Source organism: Plectropomus leopardus, chromosome 7, assembly GCF_026936395.1.
Source record: "Plectropomus leopardus strain MGB_pleo_1.0 chromosome 7, ASM2693639v1, whole genome shotgun sequence".
In the NCBI taxonomy this organism is placed as follows: Eukaryota; Metazoa; Chordata; class Actinopteri; order Perciformes; family Serranidae; genus Plectropomus; species Plectropomus leopardus.
The window spans coordinates 2,785,585-2,800,971 of NC_142182.1; the positions used below are offsets into that span (position 1 = coordinate 2,785,585).

A 15,387-nucleotide genomic window follows, 5' to 3' on the forward strand; every position below is an offset into this window, starting at 1 on the left:
AATAAGTAGCACTATTACAAGATTAATGTCATAAATTTAAGAGATGAAAAATCCGAATGTTACTTGTAATGTAATGTGAGAAATAAACTCAGAATTTTAAGGTCTTTTTTTACTGAAGTGTATGTTGCACATGGTATGTTCAAGGATCATCAGAAATTTGAGAATCCATCAGTAATTTTTGCTTTTACAGTTTCTGCCTGGCACTTTTAATTATTGCTTTCAAATTGGACAATAAATAAATATAAAATGCAACCATTTTAAGTTGTATGCCCCTCCTCCAGGCCAACATAATAAAATCATATGTCCCTCTACAATGCTTAAAGAATTATTTGATATGCTTCCCCCTTTTGTGCCACCCCCTCCTCCCTAACAAACAGTCCCTTCTAGCTATACTTATAGCGCTGTCAGTGGTGAATTCTGCTCTTAAAGGCTGAATTCAAACAGCTTGTATATGCAGAAAATAAAGTGTTTTTGTAAAATAGCTCAGTTGCTGTCTCAGACTGTCATTGTCCCCCTTGTGCAGTTTTACACCCAACAGTGAAACACACTGTTTACCTTCAAAGACACACAGTGATGATGAGCACCCACTTTTAACTGCGTGATACCTCCTGTTACATAGACAATCTTTGACTGGACACAGAAAGCAACATGTTTTTAACTCGCACTGAACCAGAGAAAGAAGAGAAAAACTTAAAGATGTACGCTCACAGGGAATGCATGGTTAATAAAAATAATGCGCTTATTGATAATAACAAATAACAAATGGCGGCACTTTATCTCACAATTTAAACAGCAACAACAACAGGGCACCAGGAAATTACACAGAGATGGAAAACAGTCACACCTGCAGACGTTATTTAATACATTTTCATTTTAATAATTTAATATACTATATAATTATAAACATACATTCCTTTCGTTTTTTTAGCTGGAAATGTTACATAGAAAGCCATTTTGTCCACTTATATTAATAAGGGTGAACAAAATATTAAAAAACACATGCAGTTAATCACAAAAACTACAATTTAACAGTTTAACAATTGAACATTGGACTTTAACAGAAACGAAGGAAAAGTTTACTGCGGGGCTGCTGCCTCAGCACTGGTTTAAGTTTAGCTGTATTATATTCATATTGTATATTTAAAAGTATGTGTAAATAGCCTGTGTTTACAGGCTGTAATTAGAAACACTGACGCCACTAGAGGTCAGTGTTTCTCTGGTGTGTTTTACCTCTGATCAAACAAAATTACAGCTTTATATACAGAAAGAGTTATCAGCAGTAAAAACAATATATACATTTAAGAAGCTGTGTGTGTGTGTGTGTATGTGTTTGTGTGTGTGTGTGTGTGTGTGTGTGTGTGTGTGTGTGCGCGCGCGTGCGTGCGGTGTGGAGTGTATAGCTTCATGATTTTAATTATTGAGGTTTTAATCTCAGTTTTTCAAGATTATCAAGTCTGATTGATTTTGACTGACTGCCTCTGCTGCAGCTCCTGACACCACGACCCAGTAATTACACCGCACCAGGTGCAGTGTATGTACACAATGTCTGTACATTGCTGCAATGTGTGTATTTATTAATTTTCATTCAAATTTACAGCTCTACTTGGATCTTCGTCAGGTCAAATGGTCAAATCTGATCTGACGAACATCCAAGCAGGATCGAAACGTGTCTTCAGTAGACTTGTGTGTAATGGAGTGAGCGTGCAAACGTTACCCTTTTCCTTGTGTAAGTGGAAAAAATATGAATCATTGTCAATCATATCATAAATATACATATAAACATATAATCTAACATGTTCAAGAGTTGTCAATTTATGCTGTTGTAAAAACTGTCTCTTGTTTCCTTTTGCCACTGAGCTATAAACACAACATCTCACAAAATATCAGTTGATAAAGTATTTAGCTGCCTCCGTCCACATCCAGTGGACACACAGAGACACAGTCATCCAGCTGGAGTGGTGTTTGTTTCCATCTCATTAATGTAAATCCAGTTTTCACTCTCCTTTTACCTCCGATTTTGGTCTCCACCACCTCCAGGGAGATGTTTCTCTTTCGTCACCACTTCTCAGAGTCCTTTAAAAGGCCCCCGAGCCTCATGTTGAGATCCGTTCCTGAGCACCAGTCGTCACGGTGATGTGGAGTTGGACTCGGGGAGGACTGGCGCCCAGTCCGGGTACACATCCAGGGAGAATAACGGGACTCCCCATGTGGCCACGGCCAACAGGGCGGCAAGGACGCCAATCACGTTTACGCCAAGCCCCGCCTTCACCTGCAGCAGCAATCACACATTAAAGTGGTGGTATAACGTGGAGAATTAACCCTTTGAAACCTGAACTGAAGTGGTTTGTTTTCTTTCAGAAACACAGGGAAAAGGCAACGATCAGCTTGGCAAGAAATGTTCCATAAATTGCAAGAAAAGGGGGACAATAAAATTACATAAAAATTAGACACACACACACTAAACTACATTCATAATTATAATTACTCCATATTTAAAATATATGTTACAGAAAAAACATATGTAAAACAATATATAAAATAAATACATTTATTTATTTTAGGTTTTTTTTCAGCACTTTTTCTAGGTCATTTTCTTGTCTGTTTTTGTTTTTTACTTTTCATGTTGCTTATTTTCGGGTCATTTTCTTGTAACTAACTAACTTTCTTGTAACATACTGACTTTTTGTGTGTTGCAGCACATGTAGCCTTTATAATGCAATAAAATAAATCTGCTTTTTGTCACCACACCTGTTTGTGTGTTTGCACCACAGGACCTACCATGTCCATGATGTTGATGTGTCCGTAGGCGAACACGACGGCGTTGGGCGGGTTGGAGACCGGCAGCAGGAAGGAGAAGGACGTGCAGAGGGTGGTGGGGATCAGGACGTACAGCGGGTTGACGTGGATGGCCTCAGCCTGGAGAAAGACGAATCGCACAAACACAAACATCTGTCAGATTATTCGTCATTTAGAGACAACAGTGATCAAACGGGGATGGTCTTTTTCTCCGTCTGTCTGTCAAACACAACAGGTTAATCATATTTCATCATCATATTTCATCTCCCCTTCATTCTTTACAACTTCTATGAAAACAATCAAGAAACATGTTAGTCCGCGGGTTTCCATTACAGAATATTTTGGAAATGTCAATAAAACAGAATTGTGAGATGAGTGTGTTTACACTGAGTGATGCTCTACGACTTCTCCTCTCGTGATAACACTCCAGTAACCATGGCGATGGATGTGCAAAACATCAGCAGGTTTATTTATATTGCAGCCACCGCACTAGCCGTCATTATTTCTAATCCAAAGCCACGTAGGCGTGTTATGGAGCGATAATGGAAAGGCGAGCCCCTTATACGTGGGAGCGGCCACGTATGAGGGATTTCTGGGAGCTGATAGTCTACAATTTCACAGAGGAATTGTGGATTCAAAACTTCAGATGATCCACTCAACCTTCTCAGAGTTATGTGATGCAGTAACAGCTCTTGTAGCTCCTGCTGCATCATGAGGGAGCCAGTTCCTACTGACAAGCACATCCATATAGCATCATGTGACCTAGAAAAGACTAAAAAGTGTTTCCATTGCAGTTTTGTGAAATATGGCTTTTTCAAATCGCCTGAAATACCACCTCATGCAAATGTAAAAACTTTATTTTACTATAAATGCAAGGCTTTTTTTTATTTGCATGTTTCCATTAGGCATATTTTACACTTTCATTTTGCACAATTTTAGGGTTAATGGAAACCTGCCTATTGGGAAGATTTTGTCAGGTTTGGTACTAAAATCATATCAAACATTGTCGGGGATAAAAGTATAAAGACTCTGAGTTCTGCACCAAACTATGATTCTCAGGTGCTTTACTTAAACATTTCCATTTTCTGCTACTTTACATGGCTAACTCTGTTTGTATATAATAAATGTTGTTTAAATATGATAAAACACACATGTACGCTGACTGCAGATCAGTTTCTGTGCTCCATCTGTCTGGATGCTCATCAGTGTCCCATCGTAAAGAGGTTTTTAACACCTGACCTGAGCAGCAGGTCGATACTTTCATCTCTCAGAAAACAACCAAGTCACGAGATTAGAAACTCCTCAGCTGGTCACTGAAGGTATTAAAAAGCATCAGAAATCAAAAACACAGCTTTGAGCAGAAAGCCTACCAGAGGAGAGAGGATGGGCAGGAAGATGGTGATGGTGGCGGCGTTACTGGCCACTTCTGTTACCGTGGTGACGATGAGGCAGGCGACAGTGATGGTGGCCAAGACTGGCAGATCACCCAGAGGTGTCAGCAGCTCGGCCACCCACAGAGACAGGCCCGACTCCTGCGCGCGCGCGCACACACACACACACACACACACACACACACACACATTTTGACGTTTTAAAGCAGTTATAATACATATGTCATACCGTGCATGTGTATGGCTGGTTATAGCAGATTAAAGGATTAGTTTCCCCTAATTAGAAAACGACATTTTCCATTCTTTCGTCATTTTTGTGAAAGAAAATGTAAAACGCTGTGAGGAACCAAAGGTTGAAGCGTAAGGTTTATGTTTCACACAGAGACACGCGGCGTACCTTTGTGCCCTCAGCGAGTGCAAAGCCTCCGCCGACCAGCAGCGCCACCTTCCACGGCATGGAGGTCTGGAAGTCGCTCCAGGAGATCATGGCCTCTGGAGGGAAGAGATGGAAAATATATCCTGCTGACACCTTTACAGAGGCTTCCACTCTAACAGCTTATCAGTAAAAAAGAGCAAAATTACAAGCAAGTCAATTATAACTACCTCAAAACAGCACTTCAGTAGAGTAGCTGGGTAAATAAACTTAGTTACATTCCTAATTCAGTTACCCTGTTAAGCTGTAACGTGTCATTTTAATTACCGTATCTTCTGGAGGGTCCGTAGGCAGGAATGATGAAGAGGAGGAGGCCCAGCAGCAGAGCCACGGTGGCCTCAGTGATGTAAGCTGAATGTCTGCTCGAGACAACGACAAAAAAAAACCCAAATTCAATTTAAATACGTAAACAAATATATGTCATGTGTTGAATGTGTTATGTGAATATGTCAAACCCAAAACCTCACTCGTTTTGTTTTTGTCCTAAAATAGGTGGTTACTAACCAAACAGGAGGAAATACTTCAGTGACACACAACTTATGGCCCGCGGGCCAAATCTGGGCACTGATTGGATGCCAGATGGCCCCCAAAAACATTTTCAAATTCACAATAAAGAAAAAAGTGATTCACACTGGGAATTGTTTTTATACTTTTAGTATACATAAGATGCCAGAGTGCATAAAACAGAATCAAAATAGAGCTTATTTATCAAAAATAGTACCAGTGGAGGATCGCCCACAACCCCTGACAGAGGTCCTAGCTAAGACACTTAAATCCTAGAAATGTCCTGAAATCTCACAAATGTCCTAAAATCCAAAAAATATCCTAAAATCTGAAAAACATCTTAAAATCCTAGAAATGTCTAAAAGACTTAGGAACATCCTAAAATCCTGGAAACATCCTGAAATCTTACAAACGTCCTAAAATCCAAGAAATTTCCTGAAATTGTAAAAAAATCCTACAATCCTAAAAATGTCCTAAAATTCTAGAAATGTAGAAATGTCTTCAAATCCAAAATATGCCCAACATATGTCCAAGGCACTGAAATCCCCAAAACATCCTAAAATCCAAGAAATGGCCTAAAATCCTAGAAATGCTGAGTGGCCTCCTGACATTTTAAAATGGCCCCCAAGTAAAGCGAGCTGAGAATCACTGAAATACTGCATTTTTTGGGGACTATTTTCAGCGGCGGACTGATCCATAGAGCTGCAGGACGGTGAGTGAAACAGAAATGTGACTCACTCAGGGAAGAGAGAAGTCCAGCCCGGCATGAAACCTGGAGATCTGGTCAGCCACAACAACACCGTCAGCAGGAAAACCACAGCGGTCACCATCTCCTGAGAACTGAGTGAAGGAAGGAGGGATGAAAAGACGGATATTAGAAAGAACAGAATGATGTGAGAAGATGACTGGATGATGGATAAATACACATGTGAATGAGTGAGTGTATGAATGAACATACAACAGTCTGATTCAATTATTCAACAAAGGAATACACGAAACAACTCAATGAATTAATGAATAAATTAAAGAATCGGCTACATGAATGAACGTCCCCGTCAGTGTCCGCTCCGCTCTCATTCGCCACCGCTGACCGCACTGGTGTCCCCGCTGGTGTCCGCTCGGCTTTCATTCTCTGCAGGTGTCCACACCAGTGTCCCCAGAGGTGTCCACTCCACTCTCATTCGCTGCCAGTGTCTCTGCCGGTGTCTCTGCCGGTGTCTGCTCTCATTCTCCATCGGTGTCTCCACCGGTGTCCGCTCTGCTCTCATTCTCCGCTCTCATTCTCCGCCGGTGTCTTTGCCGATGTCTCCGCCAGTGTTATCGTCATCTACTCTCATTCGCCGCCAGTGTGTCTGCCTATGTCTCCGCCAGTGTCATTGGTGTCTCTGCCTATGTCTCCGCCAGTGTCATCGGTGTCTTTGCCGATGTCTTCGCCAGTGTCATCGGTGTCTCTGCCGATGTCTCCGCCAGTGTTATCGTCATCCGCTCTCATTCTCTGCCGGTGTCTCTGCTGGTGTCCGCTCCGCTCTCATTCGCTGCCGTTGTCTCTACCAGTGTCCGCTCCACTCTCATTCTCCGCCACTTTCGTTACCACGGTTACTTGTTTCACTTTCTGCTCCATACTGTGTGTAGAAGTTACAGCTCAACACACACTTCGTCTTCAGTCTGACTGGAGCTCCATCAGAAACATGACTTAAGAAATATTTACACATATACGGTAGTTTAACTGAATGAATGAATGAAAGAATGAAAGAATGAAAGAATGAATGAATGAATGAATGAAAGAATGAAAGAATGAATGAATGAAAGAATGAATGAATGAAAGAATGAAAGATCACCTCATGGCTCCCAGCGACCTGTATTCTTCTTCTATGACTTTTCTTGCTGCGGTCTCTTTGTCGCACTGCTGTCCTCCACGTCTACACAGGAACCTGAAGCTGTGAGAGTGTGTGTGTGTGTGTGTGTGTGTGTGTGTGTGTGTGTGTGTGTTGTCAGTACACACAGACACATTATATTACTGACAGATGACACTGAATCAAATGACTGACTGTGATTGGTTAAAGGCACACTGAGAGGAGGTGGCTCCAGCCGGCTGATGACTGAGCGTGTGCAGAGGTCAGCGGAGGTCACAATTAACCTGTTTGACACCATCACACCGCTAATGCTATCATTAGCGCCACACTCACGCCTCGGGCTTTAAAATTCTTACTGTCTTTTCTAAACACGAGATTAAAATAAAATGTAAAAAGTTTCGGAGCAGCTCAGCCACCGCGCGTGTGTGTGAGGACCACAGGTGTTATGTCATCTCTATTTATGACTTTCTTCAACATGTGCAAAAAGATAAATGATGGAAACAAATAGTTCAGCGTATACTGGCCTTGGACCGTATCTTCACAACAATAAAACACACAGGAGATAAAAATGTGATAAAGCTGTCATAAAAAAATGCAAACAAGGGAGATAAAACAGAAGATCAAGCTGATAATTCAGAGGTAAATAAAAAGAACTTATGTAAAGACGGGAGGCGAACGAAGCAGAACGCGTAACAGAATCAGATGAAATGAATAAAAACACAGAGAGGAGGCGATTAGCGGAGCAGACACTCACTCTGAGCCAATGAAAAGCCAGAACAGCCAGATCCACGTCAGCAGCAGCATGAGCACACTGATGGGCAGGCACAGCAGCAGCCAGTTTACAAAGTTAATGCAGTTGCACTCTGGGTAAATCCTGAATTTAAACACAATGTTTGTTAATTTAATGCATTTTTTAAAAAAATGCAAACAGAAGCTTTGAATCCTTTTGGTTTCTTGTCCTTTAATTTTCCAGCAGACTGAATTAAGCAAACATCCTTCACAGGAGAGTAAATTAAAATTGCAGTTTTATATTTAGCAAATACCACCTCTGACACAGAACGAGTTTTATTCATTTTGCTTCAATAGCTGGATTTTCTGTGTCTGCCTTTCCCTTTAGATTTTCTCTGTCTCACACACATTCGCTCGGCGTGTCTGTGGCTCCACTCACTGGTTGATGTACTCAGAGAAGATGAGGTTGGGCGAGGTGCCGGGCAGCGTGGAGATGCCTCCGATGTTGGAGGAGTAGGCGACGCTGATGCACATGGCTTTACACATCATCAGGTCCGCTTTACTCCTGCTGGGAGCTGCAGGCTCAGCGACCTGCAAGACAGCGCCGAGGGAGAAATGACCTTCAAGCGCTATTCACAGGAGATGAAATGATAGCTGTGCAGAGTTCATACACATTAACAGTACATTTCCATGACTTTTCCATGACTTTCTATGACTTTGAGGGAAATTTTAAAGACCATACATTCCCTGAAACGACTGCTGACACTCCCACCAGTCTTTCATTAATATAGAGTATTTTTTTCAAATATATATAATATTATTAAAAATAATTAATTCAGAAGAACTCAGTATAACTGAATATTTAAATATAACAAAGGGCCTATTTGTTATTTATGAGAGGTGGAGGAGTGTCAAATACATTTTACATACAAGAACTGTGAAAGGACTTATGTTTATATTTTTGGCTGTAGGAAAGGGGAATAAAACATTAAACTGCTTTATTTTGTACTGCAGATTTTGACAGAAAACATGCAAAGTTGGAAGGCATGTTTTCTTCTTTACATTTTTTTTTAATTTTGCAATTTTTAAAGGATAATAGGCAATTTTTTTAACTTTAAAAATCACCAAATATTACCCAATTTATCACAGTCAGAAACTGCAAAAAAATTTCTAATGGTCCTGAACACATCACGTCTTATTATAAAGGTTTGCGAAACATTTCCATAACTTTTCCAAAACTTTCAGGGTGTATTTAGTTTTCCCAAAACTTTTCCAGGCCTGGAATTTGCTTTTTGCACATGACTTTTGGAGAGTTTTTCATGATCATATAAACACTGGCTGTATTATCAATAGTGATATTAGATGAAGTAAGAACATAGAACTCATTTAAATAATAACATCTAATTAGCAATATTTTTGTAGTATTAGTGGTGTCAAACAGGGCTGTGAGTAAAAGTAATCTGAATAGTAGTGGTAGTGATAGTACTGTTGTCAGTAGTAAAGGCAGTGGTAGAAGATTATCAGCAGGAGCAGTAGCAGCAGTAGCAGAGATAGTAACAGCAGTAGATATCGGCAGCAGTAGTATTAACAGCATACAGCTGCGTGTGGTGCAGCACCAGTGTGCAGAAAGTTTTCTAACATGTACAGCAGTCGATATAGTACTGCATCATGTTTTCGCCAGGTTCTCATCCAAATTCGTCAAGTACTGACGTGTATTAAAATATACTTCTGCTTTCACAAGAAATGATAACTCGTCCTCAACCCGAGTCGCCACATGCTGCCGCTCTGCAGTGGACTTCACGTCTGCATATTACGCTCCAGATATTTTCTGCATCTGTTGTTGACGCTTTGGGATGCCGCTATCGTGATGTAAACACAAGCACATGGTGGGATGACGCTGCACGTGGTTATGTTTAGGCAACAAAAGCACATGGCGACCAATGCCGGGACGTCAGCAAACGAACATGCTCACACAACCAAACTTGACTAAACGCAGTCCCTATCAACAGTAAAATTCCATCTAAAAGTGTCAATAAAAGGAGCAAGCTCGGTCAACCACCAAAAACAGCAGTCAAAACACAGAAATGTCAATAAAACGAGCGCTCACGGTCATTTCCAACCATAAAATGTCCTAAAGTGCCACAGAGACAGTGCAGTAAGAAGGAAGATGTATTCCTATTTGTTGTATTATGGAAACGTGCATAACTTTAAAAATAAAATAAAAGTAGCGATAACAGCGAGAGCAAAGTATTCAGATTCAGCAGGTGTAGTAGTGGTTGTAGTACAAGCAGTAACAAAAGTTTTATAAAAATATATATATATTTTGTTTTTGGTGTTATTTGTACCTGAGCTGCATCAGGCGGTGAAACTGTCTGCATCTGCACACATGTGAAGGTCTGTTCAGGAACATCTGGATGCTTCTCGTCACTGAGAGACAGAGAAATAGAGTGTGAACAAATACTACATGTACTGACAAAAATACTGCAAACACCCACAGCCCACGGAGACAGTGAAGGCACCACAACAGCACAGCAGAAGTGATCAATGAGCAACAATGAACCGTACAAAAACACAATCCTCACATACCTCAAAATGTCTTTCATCTTTTCGACATGGCCGTCAGTTTCTGCAGAAATAACAGACTGTGGTTGATCAGCTTCTCTTTGTTCTTTAGACAACAGTGTCGCTATAAGAGGAAACATCCCCTGAACTATTGTTTATCCTCTCCAAAAACCCCCAAAACAAATCAGCTTGATTTCTGTCAAAAAGATGAAGGCAGGCAGAAATGACCCAGAAATGACCAACAAATTTGTAAAAACTTGAAAATTACCTGAAAATTAGCAACAAAAAAAAAAAGAAAAAAAGGAAATTAAAAAACAAATAAAAAAACACAAGGAAATTACCAGAAAAAAAGTATTAAAAATGATAAAATATAATTTGTATTATATTTCAACCTTTTAAATTTACCATTATAATAATCATACGCAGAGTTTGTGGACATGTTTTATCAATTTATTTAGAATAATCTTCTAATTTCTCTCTCGGGTTGTTTTCTTGTCACCTTTAACTAATTTCTTGTAATTTGCTCATTAGTCTTTTTGCATGACTTGAAGAAATCTAACCTTTGCTCAGGTTTCAAATGTTTAAATGATTGTGTCTGTATAAAGCACAACAAAAACTGATGTCCATCCAGGCTTTAAAGGGTTAAACACAAGCAGCTATACAAGAACTGTGTTTACTCAAAAACTGGTAAAAGTCCGACTTTGATGATTATTGATCTAATCAGTATTCAGGAGTATGAATCTGATGAGGCCTCCAGTGTCAGTTTTTAACACTCAGTGGTGCTACCAAAACATTTCAGCCTCTACCAAAGAAACAGAGAGGCCGTAAAAACACTTAAAGTGCCGCACTAATGACCTTTGTAAGGTTTTCTTGGTTTGAGTGTTTGTTCGTTTGTATAAAAACAGAACAAAATGTAAAACCAGGTACCGTCCAGCTGCAGAGTGGGGTTGTCTTCGCCGGCACGCCCCCCATCGTTGGCCCTCAGGAGCTGCTGGAGAACAGCCTCCACGATGGGCATCACCATGGTAACAGCCGAGGTGTTTTGGACCCACATGGAGAGGAACGCACAGCCGGACATAAAGCCCAACATCAACCTGGAGACGACAGCAGCGTCAGAGCAGAAGCATCCACAAACACTTTAATCTGCAGCTCCCCAAAATACTTTTCCCTGAGCCTCCCTGAGTGACTCAGAGAAAAAGCATCAAGTGTTCAAGGACCATCGGAAATTTGAAAATCCAACAATATTTTCTATTTTTACTGTTTCTGGCTGTGATAAACGGTGCAATTTTGACAATTTTATTTTGACAGACCAACAAGTTCAGAGGGTGTGGTTTCTTTAAAATCACCAAAAACCTTAAAAGAATAAATGTAGAACAGACAAGAAGTTGCTGAAAATGTTTAAAGACAAAAATATAATAATAATATGACAAAGGTTTTAAATCACCAAAAATTTTAAAGTAAAAAATATCACCAAAAGAAAAAAGAAAATGCGAAAAAGGATTAAAAGACCAAAAAAAGGCAAAAGTTTTTCAATTACCAGGAAAAAATATTGTCAAAAATTTTAAAAGAAAAAAAATCATCAAAATTAATTTTTTAAAAAAATGCCAAAAGTTTTTGGTTTTTTTAAATTGCACCAGAAGATTTAAGGGGAAAAAAAACATTTTCTCTTTAAAAATCATTGGTTATTTATCATTGGATAAATAAAAATACAGCCATTTCAACTAAATTAAACTGTGTTTGACATGCCTCCCTCTTATTGCACCACCTCTTCCCCTCATATAAATAATGAACAGTCTCTAATAATAATAAAGAGACCCGGATCTAATAATCTGTCATTCTGTTTACACTTTTACTCGTCTAAATGTACTTAGTAAGATTCTGCCACTTTTAACAAAAATACAGACTATTTTTCCAACTCTATTTAACAAATGTTCACTAATATAAGTTGTAAAATATTGTGTTTCTACTCAGTACTAATTATCAACAGCTACACATATTTCTAACATCCTAAAAATAATGATTTAATGATGCCAGAGTGCATTAAAAAGCATAAACACCGAGCTTGTTCATCAAAAAGGAGGAAATGTTCGTGGCGCTCACCATGCAGGGTTGACTCCCACCATGGTGACGAGCCTCAGGGCGATTCTGCGGTGGAGACCCCACTTCTCGATGGACGTGGCGAGGCAGATGACGCCCACCAACAAGAGGTGGAAGTCTTTAAAGTACTCCTTCGCCACCTGGAGGAGAAACACAAACAGAGATATTTTAGTACGTTAGTGAGCCAGGCTGGAGGTCCATTTCTAGTTTCTTCATTAAGTTTTACAAATCTCAAACTTCCTAAAACTTTTTCAAGTTAAAGAATAGCGAGGTGGCCTTCCAACAGACAGACGGACTCACGTCGGAGGACTTCATGATGCCAAAGGCAGGGAAGAGGATGGCGGGGAGCATGGCGGTCATGGACAGAGGAATCACCTCGGTCACCCAGTACATCGCCATCAGCAGCAACACGAAGGCACATTCTGACTCCTACAGGGACACAAAAATAACACACACACACACACACACACACACACACACACACACACACACACACACACACACACGCGCGAGCACGCGCGCACACACACACACACACACACACACACACGCATGCACGCACACACGCACGCACACACACACAGAGCTGCTCTTTTTTCCCCTTTTTTTTTGCATTTAATTTGTCATTACGCTCGTTTCAGACAGTTCATTCATGAAGTGGTTGCGGGTAAAATGAGGGAACTGATGATGAATGTAAATCCAGTCCCGTTTTTAAAGAAAATTTGTTGTAATTATTTTAAAAATTGTAAAAATGTCCTGAAAACTATATTTATGTTATAATATCCTCATATTTGAAATATCATATAAAAAAAACTTTAACAGGTTACATGAAATTTTAAAACGCATTCCTTTTCAAGGTGACACTGATTATGTCCATGTCAAATTCACATTGTCAAATGTGATTTTACTGAACCGTTTTTGAGAAATTTAAAGGGAAAGTCAGTAGATATTATGAAACTCCTAATTTCATCCTATTTATTTATCACATTTATGGTCTGACTCATTGGGTGTTGAATGACACCAGTAAGATGTGGTTTGTGTACAATAATATTCTGTTTGAATATAAGTTGTTAAAATTTAACAGGTGTTGCTGTAAATAATGTCGGTGTTGTTTCATGTAAATTTGAGCATCTGTTCAGTTTAGTTTGTGTTGCTGATATTCAGGGAAAGCTGTTAATGATAATTTTTGCAATAGTCCGGTTGGCGTCGTATGAAGGAGACTCACCTTCGTCCCAACGATGAGAGGAAGAGGAAGCAGCAGCAGCGGCGTCAGGACGACCACGGCGACGCTGCGATAGTTCCACAAACCTCCTCTGAACGTCCTCGGCATCCTGCTGCTTCTGCTGTCTTTTCTCTTCTGCTGTGATTCTGCCGTCTCGAATGACTGACCCGCCGTGGAGCTGGCAGGAACACCGTGTCACGTTGGTGTCACACAGTGTCACAGAGGGAGTTCGAGGTCACAGAGTTTTCTTGAGCAAGATACCAAACATGCTCACTAATCGCCGGTTATCTCTGCAGGAACGTAACGGTGAGATAATAATGTGACACGGCCGTTAATTTATGGTGCTTTAAAGGAGTTTTAATCTATATCTGGCAGTAAAAATGTGTTCATATCTGAGTGGTTCAATTTAAAACTCCGTCTGTTTGGAGTTGTTCTTCTGGACAACAGTAAACATCCTGAACCCTGAAAACTGAAATCTGTTTTCTCATCTAACTCTAAAGACGACGGCTAAAGAGAAGATCCCAAAACATTTACCAGACTCCTTTAACCGTTTGAAACCCGAGCAAATCGACTTGATTTCTTTCAAAAACGTGGAAGAGGCAAAGAGCAACTTAAGAAGAAACAACCCAAAAAGTGCAAGAAATAGGCAAATTATTATTTTTTGCAAATTATCTGAAAATTTGACAAAAACAAACACGGAAATGACCTTAAAAAAAAGTGTCTCTTGTTCTATTAAAAACATGATTGAAGATGTAATTATGATAGCTATACTATAGTTTTATAGTATAATATTGTTAAAATGATGATAATTCTGTAACATATTTTCAATTATGTAATTATAAAATATTTTGTCCTCAGCTTTTTCTTTACTTCCCTTTTTTCTGTTTTTTTGTTTTTTTTTACTAAGTTGCTCATTGCCTTTTTTAAATATTCTCATTTCTTAATGTCTTCTGCCATTACACAGGCATCAGTTAACTAGTTAGGCAACAAATTAGTAAAATGTTACAAGAAAGTTACCTGAAATGCTTTTTTAAAAAAAGGAAAGTAAACAAACAAACAAACAACAACAAAAAAGTAAAAAGTAAAAGAAAATATATTATTTATCCTGTAACATCCTCTGAATATATAATTCCAGTACTCATAAATATAGTTTCTGGACATTTCCCATATTTCTTTTTTCTTCCGTTCTTAATTTTTTCTAAAAATGTGTCTGCATTTTTTAAAAATAACTTAAAAACTTGGTCATACTCTTGTTGCCAAATTGATGAAAAGAAACTTAAATTTCAATTTTCAATTTGTTGATTTTTTTACTGGGTTGCTCACTGTCTTCCACCATATTTTTAGAAGAAATCTCACCAATTTTTTCTGTTTTTAATGCATGTGAAAGGCGTCTGAATGCAGCACAGGAAAACTGACGTGGATCCAGGTGTTAAATGGATAATTTACTGATTTATCTGCCAATCAGACTAAATCTCTCTCTGCCCAGAACCTGCGTGAGGACGAAAGTATTGTGTCGCAGAAAAGGTCAGCAGATAGATGTATGAATTTTCTCGTGAAAATGAAAAGAGACGCACCTTACCTGACCGCCAGCTGTGACCGTGCGAAAGCATCTGCACACATCAGCGCTGTTACAACGTCTGTTAACGGGTCTCAGCGCTCATCAGACATCACAGAAAAAAGACAAACTGCAAGAGGAAAAAACAGCACAGAGTGACACTTTAACTCCTTATCTTAAAGCCCTGAGAGGGCCAGGAAAGAGTTAAAGTCTATTCCTGACCTTTGACCCTTGGCAAATGTCTC

General features: G+C 39.5%; 1 protein-coding gene across 1 annotated transcript; it reads right to left on the reverse strand.

Moving 5' to 3' along the window:
* Positions 1 to 1,044: 1,044 nt before the first annotated feature.
* Positions 1,045 to 13,722, reverse strand: slc13a1 (solute carrier family 13 member 1). Its single transcript, XM_042496492.2, has 15 exons — positions 13,591 to 13,722; positions 12,666 to 12,794; positions 12,369 to 12,505; positions 11,196 to 11,362; positions 10,293 to 10,332; positions 10,052 to 10,133; positions 8,146 to 8,297; positions 7,732 to 7,851; positions 6,963 to 7,061; positions 5,863 to 5,964; positions 4,888 to 4,979; positions 4,585 to 4,679; positions 4,167 to 4,328; positions 2,779 to 2,916; positions 1,045 to 2,269 (listed from the first exon to the last, which is right to left on the reverse strand). Exons 1-15 carry the CDS (start codon positions 13,693 to 13,695, stop codon positions 2,126 to 2,128), a joined length of 1,764 nt encoding a protein of 587 aa, XP_042352426.2. The 5' UTR covers positions 13,696 to 13,722; the 3' UTR covers positions 1,045 to 2,125.
* Positions 13,723 to 15,387: the final 1,665 nt, after the last annotated feature.